The sequence below is a fragment of the Myodes glareolus genome, chromosome 3, assembly GCF_982192425.1.
Source record: "Myodes glareolus chromosome 3, mMyoGla1.1, whole genome shotgun sequence".
Lineage (NCBI taxonomy): Eukaryota > Metazoa > Chordata > Mammalia > Rodentia > Cricetidae > Myodes > Myodes glareolus.
This window is the reverse complement of record NC_142028.1, coordinates 14,653,259-14,676,038: the sequence shown is the minus strand read 5'-3', so window position 1 is coordinate 14,676,038 and position 22,780 is coordinate 14,653,259. Positions and strand designations below refer to the sequence as shown.

The 22,780-nt window shown below is 40.6% G+C and overlaps 1 protein-coding gene across 1 annotated transcript in view; it reads right to left on the bottom strand.

The window, feature by feature from the left end:
* Slc15a5 (solute carrier family 15 member 5) overlaps positions 1-22,780 on the bottom strand; it is a 108,594-nt gene that overhangs the window by 43,292 nt on the left and 42,522 nt on the right. The window contains exons 5-6 of the mRNA XM_048432855.3: positions 20,917-21,103; positions 7,534-7,716 (exon numbers count right to left, since the gene is read on the bottom strand). Of these exons, the coding sequence (XP_048288812.3) occupies positions 7,534-7,716; positions 20,917-21,103 (370 nt within the window). The remainder of the gene's footprint in view (positions 1-7,533; positions 7,717-20,916; positions 21,104-22,780) is intronic.

Sequence of the window (22,780 nt, the reverse complement as noted above, 5' to 3'; positions counted from 1 at the left end):
GCCGGCTTTCTGGGCTGTCCTGCCAGGACAAACTCTGACTCTTGCACGCAGGCAGTCCGACTGAGTGTGGTCTGTGAGCAGAATGCTGCAGCTTGCTTGCTGGCAGGGACCTTGAAACACTGTAGAGTTGTGACGATAAAAATGGCTCTAACGGTACCTCTGCCATGAGGCTGGAAAGCTAAGGAATGGGCTGGATCTAGCCGTCAAAGCCACAGCTCTCCATATTGCTTAGTAAATTAAAGGCTCACGTGGTCAGAAAAAGAGATATACGGTAAAGAGAGATTCAAAGAGGAAGAAAACCTCTAAATGGTTTACAGTGTGTTAAAAATATATGCAAGCTGAAGGTTAAAGTTCTTAAAAGTGAAAAAGAAAAAAAGGGAGTAGTTGGGTGTGGTGGTACACACCTTTAATCCCAACACAAGGGAGGCAGAGGTAGATTGACCTCTGTGACCTCAAGGTGTGGTAGTACATGCCTTTAATCCCAATGCCTGGGAGGCAGAGACAGATCTCTGTGAGTTCAAGGTGTGGTAGCACATGCCTTTAATCCCAGCACTGGGGAGGTAGAGACAGGCAGATCTCTGTGAGTTCAAGGACAGCCTGGTCTACAGAGTTATTCCAGGACAAAAATGTATACAGAGAACCTGTCTCAAAAAGTAAAAGTAAAAATAAAAGAAATAGAGGTTAAAATAAAGCTGTATAAAGATGGAAAATAAACAGAGAATCTTGATACTGTATGCTATTATTCTCTCTTTGACTTGTTTGAATGCTGAGGAAGGAGCAACAGCTGCTGAAAGACTTTTGTTTATAAATGCTGCTGAACTAACCCAAGATAGGTATTTTGAAGATACCTTTGCTTCAAAACTGAAGTCAAAAGGTATGTTACTTTGGAGAAGAGATTTTGCTTTTGTTTCCACAGAAAACGAGAGGCTCTGAATTTATTCAGAGTTAGGAAAAATCGTTTTTGATCAAGGGAGACCACCCGAGAAATCTCCAGTAGGAACGGATGACCCAGATGTCTGAGTTCTTCATCCAGAACAGGTTCAAGACTGCTGCCTGAGATGATCAAAACTCACAGGATACTCCAGTCAGAACTTGATTATAACTCTAAATTTTCTTTAGGTACCCATAAGATCATCAGCACCCCTAACCAGTAGGAAGTAGCCTGAAATACTATGGATTCCCAACAAATGGATTATGGGTATTTTCCTTTGTTTAAAAAAAAGAGGGAAATGGTGCGGGAGAATTATCTGTATTCTGTCAATCATATTTTAATAAAACGCTGATTGACCAGGCAGGCAGTATAGGCGGGAAAGCCAGACTGGAAGTAGGGGTGGAGCAAAGAGACTGGGAGTATTCTGGAAAGCAGAAAGCTCCCTCCGCCATTCCTGCCCAGACCACCAAAGAGGCAACATGTAAGCTGACAGCTGAAAAAGGTACCAAGCCATATGGCTAACATAGATGAGAATAATGGGTTAATATAAGCTATAAGAGTTAACAAGAAACCTGAGCTAATGGGCCAATCAGTTTATAATCTTATGGAGTCTTGTGTGTGATTTTTCTTTGGGGTTTGCCAGCTTGTGGGGTACTGGGTGGGACAGAAACCCCAACAAGCCGGCCCTCATGTTACAACTTCCTCTCCACTCTTCCATGACTAAAAGGTTGTAAGATATCCAATGACATAGTTTAGACAGATTTTTGTCTTGACGTTTTCTTGTGTTTTGGTTATTGGTGGTAAATCTAAAACTTCCAGGCCTATAAACAGCTGGAGAAGATACTGCTATAATTAAGCCTGGTTTGAGAGGTTTCTTTTACCCGCTAGGACTGCTAGCACATCTCCAGTGTACCACAGGTCATTGTAGGGCAGAAGACCAACCTGGAGATCTTTAGAGTTAGCTACTATGCCTCCTTGTCCACTATCATTAACACAGGACATAAAAATCATCGATTTGCCTAATTTGTTTATTAACTGAATTAAAAATACATTTGTTTATAACATACTTTGCATACAGTCCTTTCTGGGAGGCTGAACTCAGGGAACTATAAGGACAAACCATGGGGGCAAAAGTTCTTGCTTGATGAAGTACATACTCTTCTGCTGAGAGCCAGACAGTATATAAGGCAATTCAAGAATTTTGTGTTATTTTTTTTAAAAAAGTGTGTATGTGTGAGAGAGGAGAAGGGATGTTATTATAGAGAAAGGATGGGAAATCACAAATAAAAGTGACAAGAATTGTTTCTCTGAGTGGGTGACTTTTGAGAAAACTCAATGAGAAAGATGAAGCCATCATTTCAAAACAGAAAAAGGCATTACACACCCAAAGTCCATGCACAGGCCTCTGGAATAGGATCACACTGGCTGACATAGAAATATAGAGAATTGTGTAAACAGTGAGAGTCAGGATATTATAACATTCAGCGGGAACACCACACAGATGCCAAATCATGGCAAAGGTAGGGAGACTGTTCACCTCTATGTCTACTGGGAAGTGGTAAGCTTCAACTATGGATGTTTAGGATAGACGACCATGGCTGCTCTCAGGAGCATGGACTTGACACTGAAGAGATGGATCAGATGGATCTTATGGCTTCTGGAGACACTGGGCACACAGTCTGATGCCCAGATGTACATGAAGGTGGACAATCGTACACATAAAATAAAGTAAGAATAATTTAAAAGGGAGAGAGAGAATGGACTAATGTGGTAGGAGAAGGAGGAGGTATAAGTTCAGAAGTCTGGATGAAACAGGTGTGGCCAAAGCTAGGTCATATTTCCGAACATTCTAATTCTTGCTATTGGGTTGTAGGCATCATGGAAGAAAAGAATAGAGAGGGGTCCAGGGTGGCTCATGGGAGAAAGGCAGTTCTGCTCACATCATTAGGTGTTTAATTTGTTTGTGACACAAAGAGCTGTGTGGAGTCCTGAGGATGGCACTACTAATTTCACACAAACAGCAGCGAGGAAAATAAACTCACCTGATGTTGCTGATTGCAAAATGTTGTCGACGTACAAAACACTCAGTGTTTTGCTTTACATAGAATACTTCCCTGGGTTCTTGGGCTAACTCCTCTAGATGATGAGAAAAGTCCAGCATTGCCAGGTAGTAAGCAGCAGAGCAGGGTCTGAACTCAGGTGCAGTGATATTTTCTTTGTGTTTTAACAAATAAAGCTTGCCTGAAGAACAGAGTGCAGCGCTAAGCCACTAGAGGTCAGGGAGTGGTGGCACATACCTCTAATCCCAGGACTTGTGAGACTGAGGCAGAGGGATCTCTGTGAGTTCAAGGCCACCCTGGTGTACACAAGATTGAATCTGTCTAAAAGAGAAACAGAGCTCACACAAAGGTGATCCCAGCACTTGAGATCCCACGCCTTTAATCCCAGCAGTAGGGACGTGGAGACAGGAGTGATGTGGCTGGGCAGAGAGAGGAATATAAGATGGAAGGAGATGGGAGCTCAGTGCAGTCTGAGGTTTGGTGGAGACAGTTGCAGTTGGAGGAGACATTCTGAGGACAGGATTGCCCGTTTGGTTTGAGGATTCGGTAGAGGCAAAGTGTCTCTAGTGACTGGCTGCTCTGCTTCTCTGATCTCTCAGCTTTCACCTCCTAATATCTGTCTCTGGGACTTTGTTATTAAGAACAATTAGAATTTGTGCTACATTCAGGCCAGTCCAGGTTTAAGATCAGAAAGTTGAATGGTCATGCTGCCCCACCTGTCTGGCATTACTTGATTTTACAAATCAACAAACCCATTCACACTTTATACAAGTTGGTTTTTGAAGAATTCTGTCCCATTCCCATTCACTCCAATGCTGTGATATAAGGAATAATGATTATTCTTTCTATTTTTTAAGATTAGAAAGTTTAAACTTAGAGATTAAATGAGTCCCTCATGTAGCAGGTAGAAGACTGGACATGAGACCAAAGTCTGTCGTCTCTGATGCACAAACCCTATCTATAGTAAACAGGTAAACTCGGTTTTGTGATAGCTATTCTAAATGTTTAAATTAGGGATTACATTACATGATTCATCATTTTTTAATAATTCATGGTTTTAATGATCTCTTTGGCTTCTAAATGTCTAATCACTTTGCTGAGCAGGCTAGGAATTTTCCACACGTACTCATTCTTTTACAGGAAGCCCAGAGAATTTTACCTATTTTCAAGACCTTCCTACAAACAATATTGGGCTGATGACAAATGCCAATGTGGCAGCATTTGTTCACAATTCTTATTTATTCTTTGCTGGGTTTACAATGACCTTCCCATCACAGACTCAATTCAAATGGAACATGTGAATTAAACGTTTTAACAGAATGAGAAGAATTGTGAATATGTTTGAGACTATGATTAGACAAATTTCATTCATTTATTTCATTTATTTAAATTAATTGCTCTGGTTTTGTCTATGTGCACATTGTGTGTGGGCATAAAGCTATTAAGTGTGTACATAAAAAGTTTGAAATAACTCAGACTGTAATAGACTCATTGGAGGTTTTAGATACAAGTGAAATGATTGGAATTTTCGCTTAAGATGATTTTGCAGAGGTGGTGGAAAACAGGAGACACCGGATATGTGGAGACAGTTAAAGGGACTAGAGAGGTGGTCAACGGTTCAGAGCTCTAGCTGTTTTTCTAGGAGACCTAGGTTAGATTCCCACACCCACAGTGTGGCTCACAGTCACTTGCAGCTCCAGTTCTAGTGAATCAGATACCCTCTGGCCCTGAAGGCAATGCATGCACAATACACATGGGCAAAATACTCATACATGGAAATTAGCTAGCAATCTATTTTCTTTAGTTAATCATGTAAAATACTCTCAGTGAAGAGTAATGTGGATTGAGTTACATGTAGCTATCGCATTCCAGGGAGCTGTGAGGAGGTCAAAACCCAACATAGGCTTGCTAGGTTACTCTGATAAGTGTGTATACACACAAACACACTGACAACATCACAGGAAGTTCTCAAATTCTTGTGATAAAGTATAAAGTGGCTATTCTAATCAATATAAGCAATTGAGATAATCTAGAAACTTCTGATATTTAATAAACATAATTTGAATATGTCTTATGAAATACTGGTGATTACACTTAATCTAGGGTAATTTAATTTGAAGACATCAAGTTATTAGGTAAATTGCATCAAATTTTCATCTCATTTGCATGTTTATGTGCTCTCAAAGTCCATGCTCCACTTTTGGAAGTGTGTGTGTGTGAGTGTCTTTGTGTTAGAGGGAGGGAAGTTGGAGAATGGATTTTAACTCAGTGTACTGCAGTTCGTTGTCTTCCAGATTTATTTCTGCCCATTTTTGTCTGACCAAATGGTCTTGGTTCTAATCAGGTCGTGAGTCCCTTTATATCCTAATAGAATCATGCTGGGAAATCTCTTTCAGCCAATGGCCTTTGAAGGCTGGACCAGGTTGAACTTGGCCTTGGGCACCAAAAAGGTGCATGCTCACGTGCTTGTTCCTTCTCTCCTCTCTCTCCTGGATGTTGGATTTGGTTCCTGTTCCCTTTTCATGCAAAGGGTTGTGATCTGTGAGTCCCCCTTAAATAAAGAACCCCTTATTATCCTCAATTTTGTGTTAGCATGGGATTATCTTATTCACGTTCTCCTACAGGTTGCGGAATGAGTAGCTGCCCAAGGTACTTCAATTAAGAACTTTAGAAAAACTCAATGGATTACTCAGAGATTGTTTGCAATTATACCAGGCAATAATCTTAAAACTTAACCATCATTTTAATTTTACAGGATACCATAGAAAAAACATCGACCTCATGACAGCTGAAGGTAATTCTAGAAGACAGCAGCCCTTCTACCAATAAAGTTTGTCCTCAAGGTTAGGGACATCAATTCGGGGTTTGTTATAACCAGTATAGGGTTGGGGTGGTATAGGTTGTAGGCTCAAAGATATCACTTAAATAAAGGGAAATTGAATGGTATAGTAGGTATTATTATATAATAATACCTATTAGTATTAATAGTGAGTAATAGAGTGAATACTTGTGAGCTATTATTTATAGACAATTTGCATTGATATAGATTCTTGTATAGTGATACAAATTCAAATTATATTTCTTATATTGAATATGCTCCTATTTCTATTTACAATATTTGAATACCTATGTGAACTTATTTTATCATATTGTATGCATGAATACCTCTTCTTAAGACATTTTGTATATTGATACAATTTTATGATATATTTATCATATTGCACTATATATTTATACCTCTGATCTTATACACTGTTTACATTTTGAGGTCATTTCCCTCATTTGCTGTACAGTTGTCTAAAAGTTGTTTAATATTCTAATATGAAGTCTTAGTCTTTGAGTTGTATAGATATTAAGAATTATAGGTCAATAGTCATCCATGTTTGTCATACTTATAATTAGACTAATCAGGTTCTTTAGATACATAGAGATTGTTTTTTGCATAGATATGTAATCTTCAAACACTTCAAAGATATGTAGAACATGGCATTTAAACTTAGGGTTCTGTTTACATGAGACACGAATGCTCCTGGCAGCACTGATCTATTCCCAAGAGAATGTTGAGCACCAAAGACACTCCACTTGGAGATTTCTTTCTTCTTGGCAAGACTGGCCTTTGGCCAAAGAATTGCCCATGCCTCAACCACTGACAACATATGTGGTGTCAGAACTGGACAAACAGGATACAAGGAAAAAGACCAGCAAACCTTGCCAAAACAGGGTAAGATGGTTTTAAAATTTTTTCTGCCTCTGATCTGTCAGTTACTCTAGGCCTCAGTCAAAGTTGGTTGCCCCAACATTGCAAACATTGGGTGATTGTCCAAGTAGCCAGTTGCCTCTTTCATTTAATGCATATTTCGAAAGCTGCTTGTTTGTACTTCCTTCATACCCAAGTAATATTATCTCCCTACTCAGGTTCAATAGGATTGAAGACTAGATAGTTGTAGTTATTTTCCTTTCATGACTTAGCCAAGCCATTTCTAATACAAGACTCCTTAAGACAGAATAATTATTAAAACACTTAGCATATGTTTCTTGCTTAATATTTTTTATGTTGGTTGTAATTCTAATTTTTATACTTGATATCTGTTCTTATTATATATAGTTTTGTATTGGGTTTGGAACTCTTCTATTTAGACAAAAGTGGAGGGTGATGGGGAACCTCCTTCAGCCAATGGCCTTTGAGAGGCTGGACCGGGTTGGGTGTGGCCTTGGGTACCAAAAATGTGTGAGCTCACGTGCCAACTCTCTCTACTCTCTTACATGGATGCTGGATTTGGTTCTTGTTCCCCATTTGTGCAGGGGACTGTGATCTATGAACTCCCCCTAAATAAAGAACCCCTCATTATACTCAATTCTGAGTTAGTGTGAGATTACCTACTTGCATTCTCCTACAGAATTAATGTTGGCTACAGATAATAGAACAAAGAAAAACAAGACATTATTTTAAATAAGGGTATAAACAGGCTTGTGGAAGCATTGCTTTGAATACAGGCCATTGGGGCATGCTCTTCTCAAGCACTCACTCACAGCCTTACTTACCCGCTGGGTTTACCAGGGCCTCAGATACTCCAAGCAGAACATACTGAGGAACCAGAGAGCCACAGGCTAGCAAGGAAACAGAGGAACCTTTGCCTGAAGAAGACTCCTCCCAGGTGAGTTTTCTGTGTATTTCTAGGAAGCCGGCTATGACCACAGACAAGGCTGCACAACTGTTACCAGCAACTGAAGAGAAAACAAAACAAAAAGATATGGGAAGCATGCTAGCAAATCACAACATTACTTATGCCTTTGGGGATGCTTCTGGAACATCCTTCTGATACCCAGAGAACAACAACCCCTGGAGTACAGCCACCCCAGGCTTAAGCTCCAAGGGACTGAGTTCACTCCATTTTTCTCATTGTACTCCTTACAGGGCTGTAGTCAGAAGTTTCTGTTCTTCCCAGTCCTGCAGTCGTTCAGTTCCAAAGAAACACACAGAGGTTTATATTAATCACAAACTTGTTGGCCTGTTAGTTCAGGATTCTTATTAACTTACTCTTACAACTTAAATTAACCCATAATTCTTGTCTGTGTTTATCCATGTGGCTTAGTACCTTTCTCCGTGAGGCATTCTCATCTTGCTTCCTTTGTGACTGGTGACTGCATCTCCACCTTTCCTCTTCCCAGAATTCTCTTAGTTGAGTCACCCCAGCTATACTTCCTGCCTGCTACTGGCCAATCAGTGTTTTATTAAACTAATATGCCTGACAAATCTTTACGGTGTACAAGAGCATTATCCCACAGCCCTGGGCCTTGTGCTTGTTGCTTAAGCTTATTGTCACTCTCTTGACCTCCAAGTCCCAGGAATAAAGCTAACATTCTAGAGTAGTTGTAAGATTTCAATAAAATACTGTCCTGTTAGCATCATAAAAACTCCTGGTCACAAATAGTCATGATGATTATAGAAGATACTGCTATAGGTTTTAACTTTCACTGTCCACATACCAGTCTTTGTTAAAGGGAACTTCCCACCCCCTGCTTTGTATGAAACAAAGTCTCACACTATAGCCCAGGTGAACATCAAATTTGTGAAAATTCCTACCTCAGTCTCCCCAATGCAGAAGTACAGATAAATTTCAGAAGATATATTTGACTGAATCTATGATTTGGGAAAATTTAAGACAAAAACCATCTATTTATTTAATTTAAATTATTGTTTTTAAATTACTTGGAAATAGAATCTTATCATCTTTATGATTTTTCTATATTGTGTTTCTGATCTCTGCAGCTAATAGAGAATTGAAGAGTAGAAATCTTAAATAAGAAAGGTCAAGAAAGGGTGGGGAGATGACTTAGCATTGACTGTGAAGGCAAAGGATTCAAGTTTAAATTCTTAGGATCCCCTTAAAAACAGAACAAGGCCATGTGTGAGTTTACCTCCAGCATTTGAGGTAGCAGATGATGATCAGGCCCTGGGAGCCCACTGGCTGGCCGGACTAAGACCACACACTTCAAGTTCCTGGAGAGATCCTACCTCAATTCACTTTTCTTTACAGCTGAAGAATATTACACTGTGTATATATATACAATGTTTTCTTCATCCATTTGTCAGTTGAAGACATCTAGGCAGTTTCTGTTTCCTGGCTATTATGAACAGAGCAACGAAGGACACAGCACAGAAAGTACGTCTGTAACAGGGACCAGAGTCCTTCTGGTATATGACAAAGAGTGGCATAGCTAGGTCGTATGGGAGACCAAATTTAACTTCCTGAGGATTCTTCATATCTATCTGCATAGTGCTGCACCAATTGCAGCAATTGGTCCCCTTTCCTTCACAATCACATGAGCATCTGTTGTCATTTCATTTTTAATTTTAGGGAGAGTCAGTTTTCCTCAGATCTGCAGCACTGGAGAAGCAATCCATGTTCCAGTAGATTGTCCCATGATCTATATAAGCATCACTAAGTGTACTCTGCATTTGAACAAAAAAGCACTCGAAGTTGAGGCTAGAGGCTAGAGGAAGAATTGAAGGGGAGGAAAGCGGGAAGTAGATTTAATCAATGCACATTATATGCATGCATGAAACTCTAAATGAAATAAATGAAATCAAGGTTGATAGACTAAGCCCGATTACACATTTTTATGGCCTCCACATGTGCATACAGTGGTATGCACACCACATGTACATACCATCTCACATGCATACATGTACTGCACACATGCATATTAACAGACTGCACTGGTATATCCACCACCACCACAATTTGTATATGCACCACACACATGCGTGTAACACACCACACAAAAATTGAAAAGAAATCTTTAAAGGAAAAAATGAAGAGCAATTATAAAGGTGAATGAAAAAAACCTAGAGATGAAGAGTGAAAGACAAAATCAGGCAGACATCCACACGCCAGGCAAGCCCTTCCTTTTCACTTTCAGCTAGTGCCTAGAATGTTTAGGTTCTAACTATGGATTTTGGGTCAGTGTTTGATAGAATCCACTTGAAATTTAGAGATAGCTACATTTTCTTAGCATGCATAACATTTTAAATAGTGTAAAGTTTTCCATTAACAAGACCAGCAGTTTTCAGGACCGTCTTAGCTAAGTACAGAGGCCGGTGTGAGTCAGGGAAGAAAAGGAAGGTGGACATGTAGGTGGACTTACTGAGAGTAGCTGAAGTAAGTGAAAAGAAGTGGCAGACATTGGTGTTAATACGAGTCTAGGTGACTGAGAACATGGTGGAGACAGTAGCATAAATGAGATTCATAAGAAGACAGAGGGAAAATTAATTTAGTTTTTAACAGACTTGGTGGCACAAAGGGGGTAAAATCAATAGAACTTCTCAGAAGACATTTAGAACATGTGCTGCAACTCAGGAGACTAGATGAATCAAGGGAGGACTGCTCAATTAAGGGTTTAAGGTCAGACAGAACTGAAAAGGGGTTGAAGAGACCATGCAAACAATGTCCCTGATGATTATATTTGGAGTCTAAAATAAGACTATGAAAAGGACAGCCAACTGGACAGGGGAGGGTTTCAGAAAGGAGAGAACAGACCCAAGTGATTCTGAAGCACCAGCAGGAGCTTTTGACTTGGAGACCCAGGAGTTTCAGATGGTAGTGAGAGGATGAAGGGAAGTTGGAGAATCAGTTGAAATAAACTGTGGGATTCTCAAATCTCCATTTCTCACGTAAAGGAGAGGTGAGCACCTCATTCCTGTTCTTCCTCTGAGGAGGGACTGGAGATAACTCTCCATGTTTACATAAGGTGACCTTGAACTTGGGGAGGAAGCATAAGAGAGAAAAGTAGGGTTCTGGACAGCAAGCCCTCCCATCCACACCTCACGACCAGCACTAGGAGAATCCTGAAAGCAAGGTGTACAAAGAGTTTTCTTTTGATAGTGGAATACCCCTACTGCTCTTCATCTCTTGTCTTTGTGGGGGGATTTCCACCATGATATGACCTTTGGAAAGTTTCATCTGTGTACACACACACTATCCACAGCACCATATTCCTATAGTTGACTTCATCCAGTCATGCTTTTTAGTTATTGTCTAGACAAATGGGCAGGAGATCACCGGAAGTTTGAGAAGAACTGCGAGAATACAAGAAGGAAGCAGAGAGGAAGTAGAGATGTTCTGCGGTTAATACTCTCAGAGATGTGGGAGAAGCTATGGTATCCATAGTAAAGAAATGTATTGCTGTGAAAGAGAAACCAAATATGAAAGCTAATGGTCAACCTGTGGTAGACTTTGAAGGGTTAAGTCAATAACATTTCCAAAAGATTAGATCAAAAACCAGAAAGAAAAAGAGGAATTCAAGCCACAAAATCCACCCACCCACCCACTAGACATACAAATGACCAACGAACCAACCAACCAGTTGCCTAACTCACCAGCTAACTATAATCAAACAACTGATCAACCAACCGAACAGACAAAAATCTTAAGATTATAGACATTTGAAGAGAAAATTTTGAGACATTCACTGAATTGTTTTTGGAAAATTCAACATCTTGTCAGTAGAATTCAAAAATGAAATGTAAAGAAAATAGAAGGACGTGTTTTTAAAAATAGACAACAGCCAGACATTATTCAGAGAGTGAGAAACTTTGGGATAATCAGTCTTAAAACAGGATGCCTCCATCAATCCATCCTCTCAGGGATCAGGGAACCCTGTGGAAGAGGAATAAGAAAGAATATATGACCCAGAGGGTATGGGGAATACCAAGAAAACAAGGCCCTCTAAACCAATATGATCAAAACTCACATGAACTCACAGAGACTGAAGTAGGAGGCATAGGGCCTGCCCAGGTCTGTACCAGGTTCTCTATACATATATTATGGCTTCCAGTTAAGTGTTTTCATGGGATTCCTAAGTGTGTGAATGAGTGAATATTTGATTTTTGAGCCATTTCTTGACTCTCTTCCTTCGCTTTGAATGTCTTGTCCAATTCTGGTGTGATGGCTTTTGTTTTTTCCTATCATACTATATTTTGTTTTGTTTTCTAATATCCCTTTGAAGCCTGTCTGTTTTCTAATGAGAATCAAAAGGGAGTGGATCCAGAAGGGAGGGGAAGTGGAGAGAAACTGGGAGTAGTAGAAAGAGGGGAATCATAATTAGGATATATTATGTAAGAGAAAAAAATCTATTTCCAATAAGAGAAAAAAAGAGAAGATATAATAGAGTTTCTTTTTCAGGATTGAGTTTATCCAGATCAACTACACAATGGTTGAAAAGTTGTTTACCAAGATGCAATAATATGCAGTTTTTAAAAATCTTAGAAAAGCCTTTCTTGTCTGGAAGACAAGTCATAAAAGCAGGAATGAGTGACAAGTTGATTTCTGAGGATTTCTCATCGTAATTTGCACCCCAAAGACATAGCTTAGTGGTAAAACATTCCCTTAGTGTGTGAGGTCCTGGTTGAACCCCACCACAGAGAGGTACCTAATTTAGAATTGGACTTCTTGGAGTAGCTTCTGAGATGTCCTCCATGTTCTGTAACTCAGACAAAGACTACACACACTTTGGGTATTGACATCACTTGGTCTATACCCATCCCACCCCATCTCATCTGACTTTTCCTCTCAGAGGCCAAGCAGGGGTTGTTAGTGCTTGGATGGGAGACCATCAAGTGACGGTCAGGAGGTTTACAGTCACTCTGAGAAAGTTTATAGTGTGTCTGCTGATTTGTTAAACTAGGCTCTGTGGTTCGGGTTTTCGGCAAATGGTTAGTAATAAGTATAGTTCCTGAGGGTCAAGGAAAAAGAAAACGAAAAGAAAATGCAAACATGTGTATAACAATATGAATTTTTTTACAAGTTTTAATGATTCACATTCAAAAATTTCACTTAGCTGGGGTTCAAAGTTAACACTTCTTATGATCAAATAATTTAAGATGTTCATCTGTGCAAGCATCTCTGGTCTGGGACCAGATTTGGTCCAGAATTATCGGAAGTCATGTATTTAGTAATCAGTGTTTGATGTTTGTTTTTTAATTTTATTTTTGGCTTGATAACAACTGTAGCTTTGTTCTGGGCCACTGCTACTGTTCTCCATATCTGCATGGAATCTTAGACAACTATCTTGTCCCTCTTCTGTGCTTGACATTCCTCTGTGTGACCATCTGGCACTGTTGTCATTGAGAGCTTGTTAGCTATGAGAACTCTCAGGTACACCAACAATAGAATCAGAGCCCGCCTGAAACTATGTCCTTAGATGGTTTTATCCATGTTAAACTCTGAGATGCTCTGTGTTGTCATTGAATATTCAGCCTGATCTAGCTCTATCCAACCAAAGGCTCCTCCAACCCGATCTAGCTCAATACCAAGGCTCATTCTCCTCACAAATTTGGACAAAGCACATGTTTATTCAGAGGTCCTCTTATTCTGCTGAAAGAAAACAGTTGCAATTGTTCTCTTATGGAGAAAAAGTTTTATTTTCTCAGTTCTATGGGTTAGGAAGTCTAAGACCAGGCCTCAGAAACTTCACTTGCTTGGTGCAGGCTGATGTTTGGTTTACACTGGTGCCTTGGATGCTACATCTTCAAAAAAGGATGAATGCTGTGACCTTATAGAGTGGAGTCAGAGGGAAAAAAACAAAAACAAAAACAACAACAACAAAAACAACCCACACTTCTTTCATCTGGCTCTTTTTTTTATAAGTGTGGAATTCACTCATGGCTAGGTGACCTCTTGCAGTCCAAACATCTCACTACTGGGGGAATAAATTTTAATGTGATTTCCGGAGAGGATGAGATCATTCAAAGGTATAACACGCATTACTTAGATGATCTGGGACAACGTTCATTGTATTAAAAGGATCTAAATGCCTGTGTTTGCTACTGCAAACTTAACGCCAATGAAACTAATTCTAAGTTGAATCTACTTCCTTAAAAAAATTTAACTAAGGTGAGATCACAGTATACCCAAGGCAGAGTGCCATTGATCAGAATGCAGAGATTTTAAAGTTCCTGTAGATCTGTATTTACAAGATTGAGCACAATGGTTCCAGAGGAGATATCAAATAATATATGCTTTAATATTGGCTGTGTGACTGCAGACAGGCCTGTAAGAGTCTCAAAACTCTCATAATTTATATTATTATCCTACCATGTAATACTTTTCAAAATTAGAGTGCAATGAAATAAGAGAAAGTGGAAATTCATTCCAGAATTAACCCTTCCTTTACTGTTATATATTGAAACAAAAATATATTAATAGGTATTAGTCATACCAAGATTTTTAAGGTATTGGCTAAGCCTATCCATTAGGAAGATGATGGAATTTTCATGGATAGTCTGATATATGGAGTCTAATGTGTCAGTGAGTCACCATAGCTGTGAAATTTCTCCTGAGAGCTTAGGACATTGTCCCTGTATCCTTCCTTTAGCAGCTTTCCAGGAGAAAATGAACTTGGCAATGACTTCATTACCATGTGTTTGCTGCCTTTGGGGAAGATACCTGCCACTATGGAAATGGAGTGAGAGAGACGACAGAGGCTGGAGAGGCTGAAGAGGCTGGAGAGGCTGGAGAGGTTGGAGAGGCTGGAGAGGCTGGAGAGGTTGGAGAGGCTGAAGAGGCTGAAGAGGCTGGAGAGGTTGGAGAGGTTGGAGAGGCTGGAGAGGCTGGAGAGGCTGAAGAGGCTGGAGAGGTTGGAGAGATTGGAGAGGCTGAAGAGGCTGGAGAGGTTGGAGAGGCTGAAGAGGCTGGAGAGGTTGGAGAGATTGGAGAGGCTGAAGAGGCTGGAGAGGTTGGAGAGGTTGGAGAGGCTGGAGAGGCTGGAGAGGGTGAGAGACTGGAGAGGTTGGAGAGATTGGAGAGGCTGAAGAGGCTGGAGAGGTTGGAGAGGCTGAAGAGGCTGGAGAGGCTGAAGAGACTGGAGAGGTTGGAGAGATTGGAGAGGCTGGAGAGGCTGGAGAGGTTGGAGAGGCTGGAGAGGCTGAAGAGGCTGAAGAGGCTGGAGAGGCTGGAGAGGCTGGAGAGGCTGGAGAGGTTGGAGAGATTAGAGAGGCTGGAGAGGTTGGAGAGACTGGAGAAGCTGGAGAGGATGGAGAGGTTGGAGAGGCTAAGAGGCTGGAGAGGCTGGAGAGGCTGAAGAGGCTGGAGAGGCTGGAGAGATTGGAGAGATTGGAGAGGCTGGAGAGGCTGAAGAGGCTGGAGAGGTTGGAGAGATTGGAGAGATTGGAGAGGCTGGAGAGGTTGGAGAGGCTGGAGAGGCTGAAGAGGCTGGAGAGGTTGGAGAGGTTGGAGAGATTGGAGAGATTGGAGAGGCTGGAGAGGTTGGAGAGGCTAAAGAGGCTGGAGAGGCTGGAGATGTTGGAGAGGCTGGAGAAGCTGGAGAGATTAGAGAGGCTGGAGAGGCTGGAGAGACTGGAGAAGCTGGAGAGGATGGAGAGGTTTGAGAGGCTGGAGAGGCTGGAGAGGCTGAAGAGGCTGGAGAGGTTGGAGAGGCTGGAGAGGCTGAAGAGGCTGGAGAGGCTGGAGAGGTTGGAGAGGTTGGAGAGGCTGGAGAGGTTGGAGAGATTAGAGAGGCTGGAGAAGCTAGAGAAGCTGAGAGGCTAGAGAGGCTGGAGAGACAGATCGTCATTTAATAGAGTTCCTTGATCTTACAGATAGTTGGGGTTTGATTCCAGCACCATCATGGTGGCTCACAACTGTCTGTTCCAGGGAATCTGATGCCCTCCTCTGGTAGGCAGAGGAGCTGCATACAGGTAGTGCATAGACATACATGCAGGCTAAATAAAATACCTACACATAAAATAAAAATAAACTCTTAAAACTTGCCCTGTTTAAAAATACTTTAACTGGGTTTGCTCTTAGTTGCATGCTTTTTTGTTGGGAAGAAACTACCCTCCATCTCGGTATTGTTTTTCTTTGGATCACTGATCTCATTTCAGGAGATGGGATTCAGTCTCTCTTAATCTTTGAATGTGAAAGAGATCATTCTTTTGACACAATTAGACTCTGCATTTCTCTCTATAAAACATTAAATAATGCTTCAGATGATGCACTAGATCTACTTCACTCCAAACTTATTCCAATTTAATGCTAACTTTAAGACCTGAGGATATCAATGTGCCTTTATTAAACAAATGAACAACTAAGAAGAAAACTTAACCGAAGCTCATATCTATAAAAGTGACTCCTTTACCTGTTTCACAGATCTTTCTAGTAAATATTTTGCAACGGACATATAGTATGTTTCTTGGGAAAATTCATCAGTTTGGAAACCTCACAGAAAATAGGAATTACAACCAGGCCAAGCCTCAGATTCCTGTACTCCAAGTACTCTGGAGGTTGAGGCAGGGGGAGGAGGTGCTACCATACGTTGCGAGCTCAAGGTGGTCCATGACTGTAATAACATGAATATATTTAAAAGTAGAGGAGAGACAAGAGAATATAGAGTGAACCCTACTCTCAGTTAATGATACTGAGCCAGGACTTTGCTAATCATCACTTCCTTTCCAACCCAAATGGGATCTTCATAGGACAACCATCATGTGAAGTAGTAGAAGGTACTGGTTATGGATAAAGAGGCTGATACTTTGTACCGTACTACAACAGCTTTTTGTTACAATCAGAATTTTCAGGTTATTTTAACATAGATCTTACAAGTATTTCAATATATTTTGTCTGCATTTCAATTTAAATGATACTCCAAAGCTAAGAGAATTGTATTCTCAGACTTTGCATGGCAATTGTTAGCAACCTTAGTTGGGCTCATTTCAATCCGGTTAATACTGACCTGTATCAGCACTCAGTACTTCATGCCATAGGTTACATAATTGTAATTGATGCTAAGGAAAAAAAAACTACTCATGGTGTAAACAGCTTCGTACTATGAAAGTCTGAAACAATGTATGGCAGTTATGACAGTATAAATCACAATGATCTTTCCAACTTTAGAAGTTTGGTAAATTAAGGTTGACCTTTTATTAGGGAATATAATCTATTAGCACCACCCACTTCACCTGAATATAAAAATTCCTGAAGGGAGAGCAACTGAATAGTGTAAGGAGTGGGAGGGACACTGTGAGAAATGGCAGCTCACTATAGCAACAAGAAGAGCTGTTGGGTGATGCTCACTGTCAACTCCCCAACATCTAGTATCTTATTGGGAACTAATCCCTGGGCATGTCTGTGAGGGGTATTCCTTACCCACCCTATGGTGTAGGAGTTCCTTCTGTTTATGCATTGCTTTCATTGGTTAATAAATAAAGAAACTGCCTTGGCCTAGTTGATAGGGCAGAACTTAGGTAGGCAGGGAAGACAGAATTGAATGCTGGGAGGAAGAAAGGCAGAGTAGAGAGACACCATGGGGTCGCCAGAGACAGACATGTCGAATCTTTCCTGGTAAGCCACTGCCATGTGGTAATATATAGATCAATAGAAATGGGTTAAATCAAGGTGGAAGAGTTAGCCAATAAGATTTTAGAGCTAATAGGCCAAACAGTGATTTGATGAATACAGTTTCTGTGTGATTATTTCAGGGCTAAGCTAGTTGGGTGGCCAGGATGAACAAGCGGCCCTTTCCCTTGCAACAACCCTATTCTAGTTTCATTATTTTGCTGTGACAAGCAACTTGATCAAACGCAACTGGGGGTGGGTGTGGGGGTGTGTAACATGAGGGGCCTGCTCGTTGGGGTTTCTGTCCTGCCTGGTACCCCACAGCCAGCAAGTCCCAAAGAAAATCACAGAGAGGTCTCCATAAGTTATAAAACTGATTGGTCCATTAGCTCAGGCTACTTATTAGCTCTTATAGCTTATATTAACCTATTATTCTTATCTATGTTAGCCACATGGCTTGGTATCTTTCTCAGCGAGGCAGCTCGCATATTGCTTCTTTGGTGGTCTGGGAAGAACTGCAAAGAATTGGCTTCCTTCTTTCCAGAATTCTCCTGTTCTCATTGCTCCACCTCTACTTCCTGTCTGGTTTTCCCACCTATACTTCCTGCCTGGCCAATCAGCATTTATTTAAAACATGATTGACAGAATAGAGACAATTCTCCCACACCAGGGGTGGGAGAAGGAAAGGGTTTGTTTAGCTGTTACTCCATGTCACTGTTTATCACCATGGGAAGTTGGAACAGGAAGTCGAAGCAGAATCCTTGGGAAATGCTACTTGCTGACTCACTCAAGACTCCTACGTACTAGCTTTTCTATATAACTCAGGACCACCTGCCAAAGGATGCTTCTGTCCATTGTCCAGAATGGATGAAGCCCTCCTACATCAATTAGTAGTCAGGACAATCCCCTATAAACTTTCCAGAAGGCAAATATGATCAGCAGTTCCTCAAGGGAGCCTTCTCCAAGCTCTAGGTTGTGCCATGATGGCAGCTGAAGCTAAGTAGGACACACCCTTAAAGTAGGCAGCACCAGTCCGTGGGCTGGAGTCCCAAGCTGAGTTAGAAGAACCTGAGCTGACTGCCTGGCATTCCCTCTCTTTGCTTCTTTGTGATACAGTGTGACCTGATGCCTCTTTCTCCTGCATGCCCTCAAGGCATGATCCAATGAAGCCTTTCATCCTATGAGTGGTTTGCATCAGTTATTTAGGTCACACCTTCAAGAAAAGTAACCAGTCAAGGGGCATTTTATTTACTTTCCATTGCTAATTGAAAACAGCAGTAAAGGTTTCAAATTAATGATGATAATTTAACTATAATCTAATAGTCACATGTAGTTGGATAATTGAAAAATACTAATAATTCAATGATAACAATAATAATAGTATAATAGCCACAAGATTAAAAACCTGAATTTAAAAAACACTGTTTTGATGAGCTTTGGTATATTAAATTATGGTTTATGATGTACCTAAAAATAATATGTACATGAGTATACCCATGTTCATACTAGGAACTCATAAATACACGCCTATTCATAATTTATATGCCTATATGTTTCACTCATATTTTCAGGTATTTGAGTTTAAAGTAGAAGGAAATTTTTGTATTAGACTCAGTCAAGTATGTAAATTGGTATTAGAAAGTACCCTTGGTTTGGCTTTCATGTCCTGGTGAAACTTGTTCATCTTCCATAATCATAACCAGAATATGGAAAACTTACCCAAATATCTAGTTTAAAAGATGCATATCATCATACTTTTATATTCCCACAGCAAAATATTATGCAAATAAATGAACAAGTATGCAAATGAATGAACAAGTATGCAAATGAATGAATGAATGGAGTCTGGCTTAGAAAGAACTAAATTCACTATTCCATACCCAGGGGAGCAAAGCTCTATTTCTTTTGAAGTAAGTCTAGCTTTCTTTTCTCCTGCCCAACAGGTCTTGTTACCAATTTTGCAGGGGGATAATTTAGTTCATCAACAACATCAAATGATGTACTAGATAATTCTCCCACCTTTATTCATGAGAGTATCCCTAGCAGAATAGTCACAATTTTAAATACGTCATAGAGAAAGTTGATCCAATTTAAACTGAACTTAAGATGTTTTATTCTAAGGAGAATTTCTAATTAAGCTCTGGTAGCTGTGGTGTTGATCTGTTTCCCCTATGTGGGCCAGGTTTAAAATTTTTGTGCATAAATTTGGTAGCTCTGCCTGTAAGTATCATGATACTTGTATAAGACTGCCAAGATTTTTGACATTTTGTAACATCAATGAATCCTTGCTCTCACCGTATGCTTCTTTATTCTGTTTCAATAGTGAGCTCATAGAAGTCAAATACACAAAGTTCTACCTAATTTTATTTGTGTCTTCAAAGTTCAGAAGAGAATTCTGGGTCTTCTCTAAATAATACTGTTTTCTTGGATTTCTGCATTCAGACATAGAAAACATGTTTTAAACCTCAGAGATTATAAAATAAAATATTAAGATTTATAGGTTGCTAAATGCTGTTTCAAAAGTGACAGGCCTACCTGGTGAGAAGTAAATTCTGGAAGCTTCTGTGTTAAAGATCTCTTTGTGGATGACTATAGACACTATGATGATTTTAGTCACCTTGAGTTCTAACCAAAACCAAACACCTAGTGCTCTGATTGGCAGAATCATGCTCATGGGTTTCAGGAACACCAGGAAACACACACAAAACTATGAATTGTCAGATGTTTTCAAATCTCACATAACCAAATGACCCAAGATTTTTGTAGGTTACACCCCTCGAAGAAATCCAAAACAAGCAACGTGCAGACAGGAGGGCTTAGGTGTTTGTTTCAAAGTCACACAGTAGCTGTTCAGTGTCAGAGAACACACCGACTTCCCTGTCACCCTTGCCCTGTGGCTCCCTGACAATGCCTTATTGAACAAGGTTGGAAGGATATACCCAGCAGAAAGGACTCCTTAACTTTTTCTCCATGAACCAGATGGGTTTTGTTTTATGGTTTAATGTATGTGTCCTAAGGAAGCTATCTTAAATGGTTCCACTTTGAAAATCATTGCCATACCCCTTACTATCTGAAGAATTACTATACAGAGGCTGTGAATTAGAGAATTAATTTTTTTCTCTTTCAGGGATGGAGACAGAACTTGTGGCTTTATTCATGTTAGGGAAGCCCATTAGAGACGTGTCTCCATGCTCACAGTGCTAATTTTTAATAAATTTCGTTACTGGTTCAGAAATTAAAACTATTAATTTTTTGAGATTCACTAAGCACCCTCTCCCTTTAACAGTGCACTAGGAACTAACTTAAGAGTAAGGATGGCCCTACTGAAGAAAATTCTATTTAGTGGTGTTTGGAGTTCCACTGTCTCTTTCTATCGACTGTGCCTTCCGCAGAAGTGTAAAAGGATAGATTGAAGATGTCGTATCGATGCATGGGTAAAGACTCAGGGACCTGGAAACTTCCACTCATAAATTTATTTATTTTGAAATTTGTGAAAACTGTATGCCTACTCAGGAGCATGTAGCTAGTTTACCAGGCTCTTTTCTGTTTTGGCATTGCAAACAATTTTCTCAGAATCCCACGTTGTACTTACTAATGCATGCTGACAGGAACAGTCCATCTCTCTTAGAGGGAAGAAGACAGTTGCTGAAGTAATCTATGAAGGGAGGCAGGATTAATGATGGCAGGATGCTGATGGCATTCATTAGTGCAATTGGCAGAGGAAATCCGCCCAAGTTCCGGTTGGAATGCATGGTCTGAAGATAATATCCTGAAGGGATCTGCATTCGAGGAAGACAGGAGTTAGCCAGTGGCTTACCTTTGAAGGAGGGTGCTCTGTCAGATGACTCCCCCCTTATCTCCTGTGTGACAGGAGACTTGAATGTCCCTTAGTTTTTCCAGACCCAGTTCTGATCCCAGAGGCCATGCTCGGCCCAGTGGCAATGCTACTCATTGCGAGGACTTTGCTTTTACATTTAGTTCAACTTCATGACTTTGTTATGAAAGCCACAGGTAAGGAATCAAGTTTCATAAATTCTCCATACTCAAATGGACTAAGTTTTCACGAACATTAGAGCAAAACTCACGAGAAAGTGAGAAAGGGCATCTGCTTTCACTCTGATGAAGCAAAGAGGAGGGCCTAGAATAGAATTTCTAAAAGCCATCTAGGTTGGCAACAAAACAGCATTTATTTATTTTTTTTTTCTGAGAAAGGAACAATGGAGACACATTGCTCACTGTAGGCTCTCTCTGCGAGCTTCCCACAAGGGTTTTGTTTCTAGCTTCAGTCAAGCAACAAGAAGAAACACAAGCCAACTTTTCCGTGCTGTGACTTCTGTTTAACAGCTTCCATCGACACTTTATGTGTATGGACGGGCTTTTTGCTTGCATGTTTGTCAGTGTACAATGTACATACAGTTACTGACAGACCAAAGAGGGCACCGGATCCCTCTGGAACTGGAATTACAGAAGGCCGTAAGGTGCCACATGGGGGCTAGAAGTTGAACTCAAGTCCTCTGCAAGAGCAACAAATGTTCTTTATGGCTGGTCCATCTCTCTTCAGCCCTGTTACTTTTAAAATGATTCTGCTGTGCCAATTGTTGTGGTTTTCCATGTGAAATGTCCAGTCCCCCAAAGAAAGATGCTCATGGACAGTTGGTGCCCAGAGCATGGTGATGTTTTGGGAGGTTGTGAATCTCTCAAGACTGGGATGCTAACTGGATAAAATGCGCAACTCGGGGTGGGATTTGAGGTCTGATGACTGTCTCCATCTCCTGTCTGGTCGAAGTTTTCTGACTGCAGAGGCAATGCAGCCAACTGCCCCCTGACCTCTTTGTCATAATACTGTGCCCCTTCTTGAACTGGGAGTCAAAATGAGCCCCTCCTCCTTTGAGCTGTGCCAGGTATTTTATCACAGTGATGAGACAGGTCACTGAAAGGCTGGAGAGATGGCTCAGTGGATAACAGCACTGACTGCTCTTCTAGAGGACCCGGTGCAATTCCCAGCTCACAATTGTCTGAAACTCCAGTCTGGGGATCTGACACCCTCACAAAGACATACATGCAGGCAAAAGACTAATGCACATAAAATAAATAAATAAATATCAAAAAAGGAAAGGAAAGAGAGAGAGAGAGAGAGAGAGAGAGAGAGAGAGAGAGAGAGAGAGAGAAGTGACTGATACATTAGCTCACCTCAACAGACGCTGTATGGAACAGGTCTCTATATTAATACAAAAGATGGCAGACTCCTTAAATCTCCTTTGCTGCACCTTATAGTCTCAATAGATCACAAAACCTTTTTATTATTTAAGGAAACCCACATGATAACTGGAAACCCCCATGCTAATTAAATCCCTAACACTAGCTTCTGGTCTCTTCCCATATGCCAAGCCTTGAGGAGTCACAATACTGGAAATAAGACATACAGCTCATGGCATGGGCATTGCTTCACACTCTCT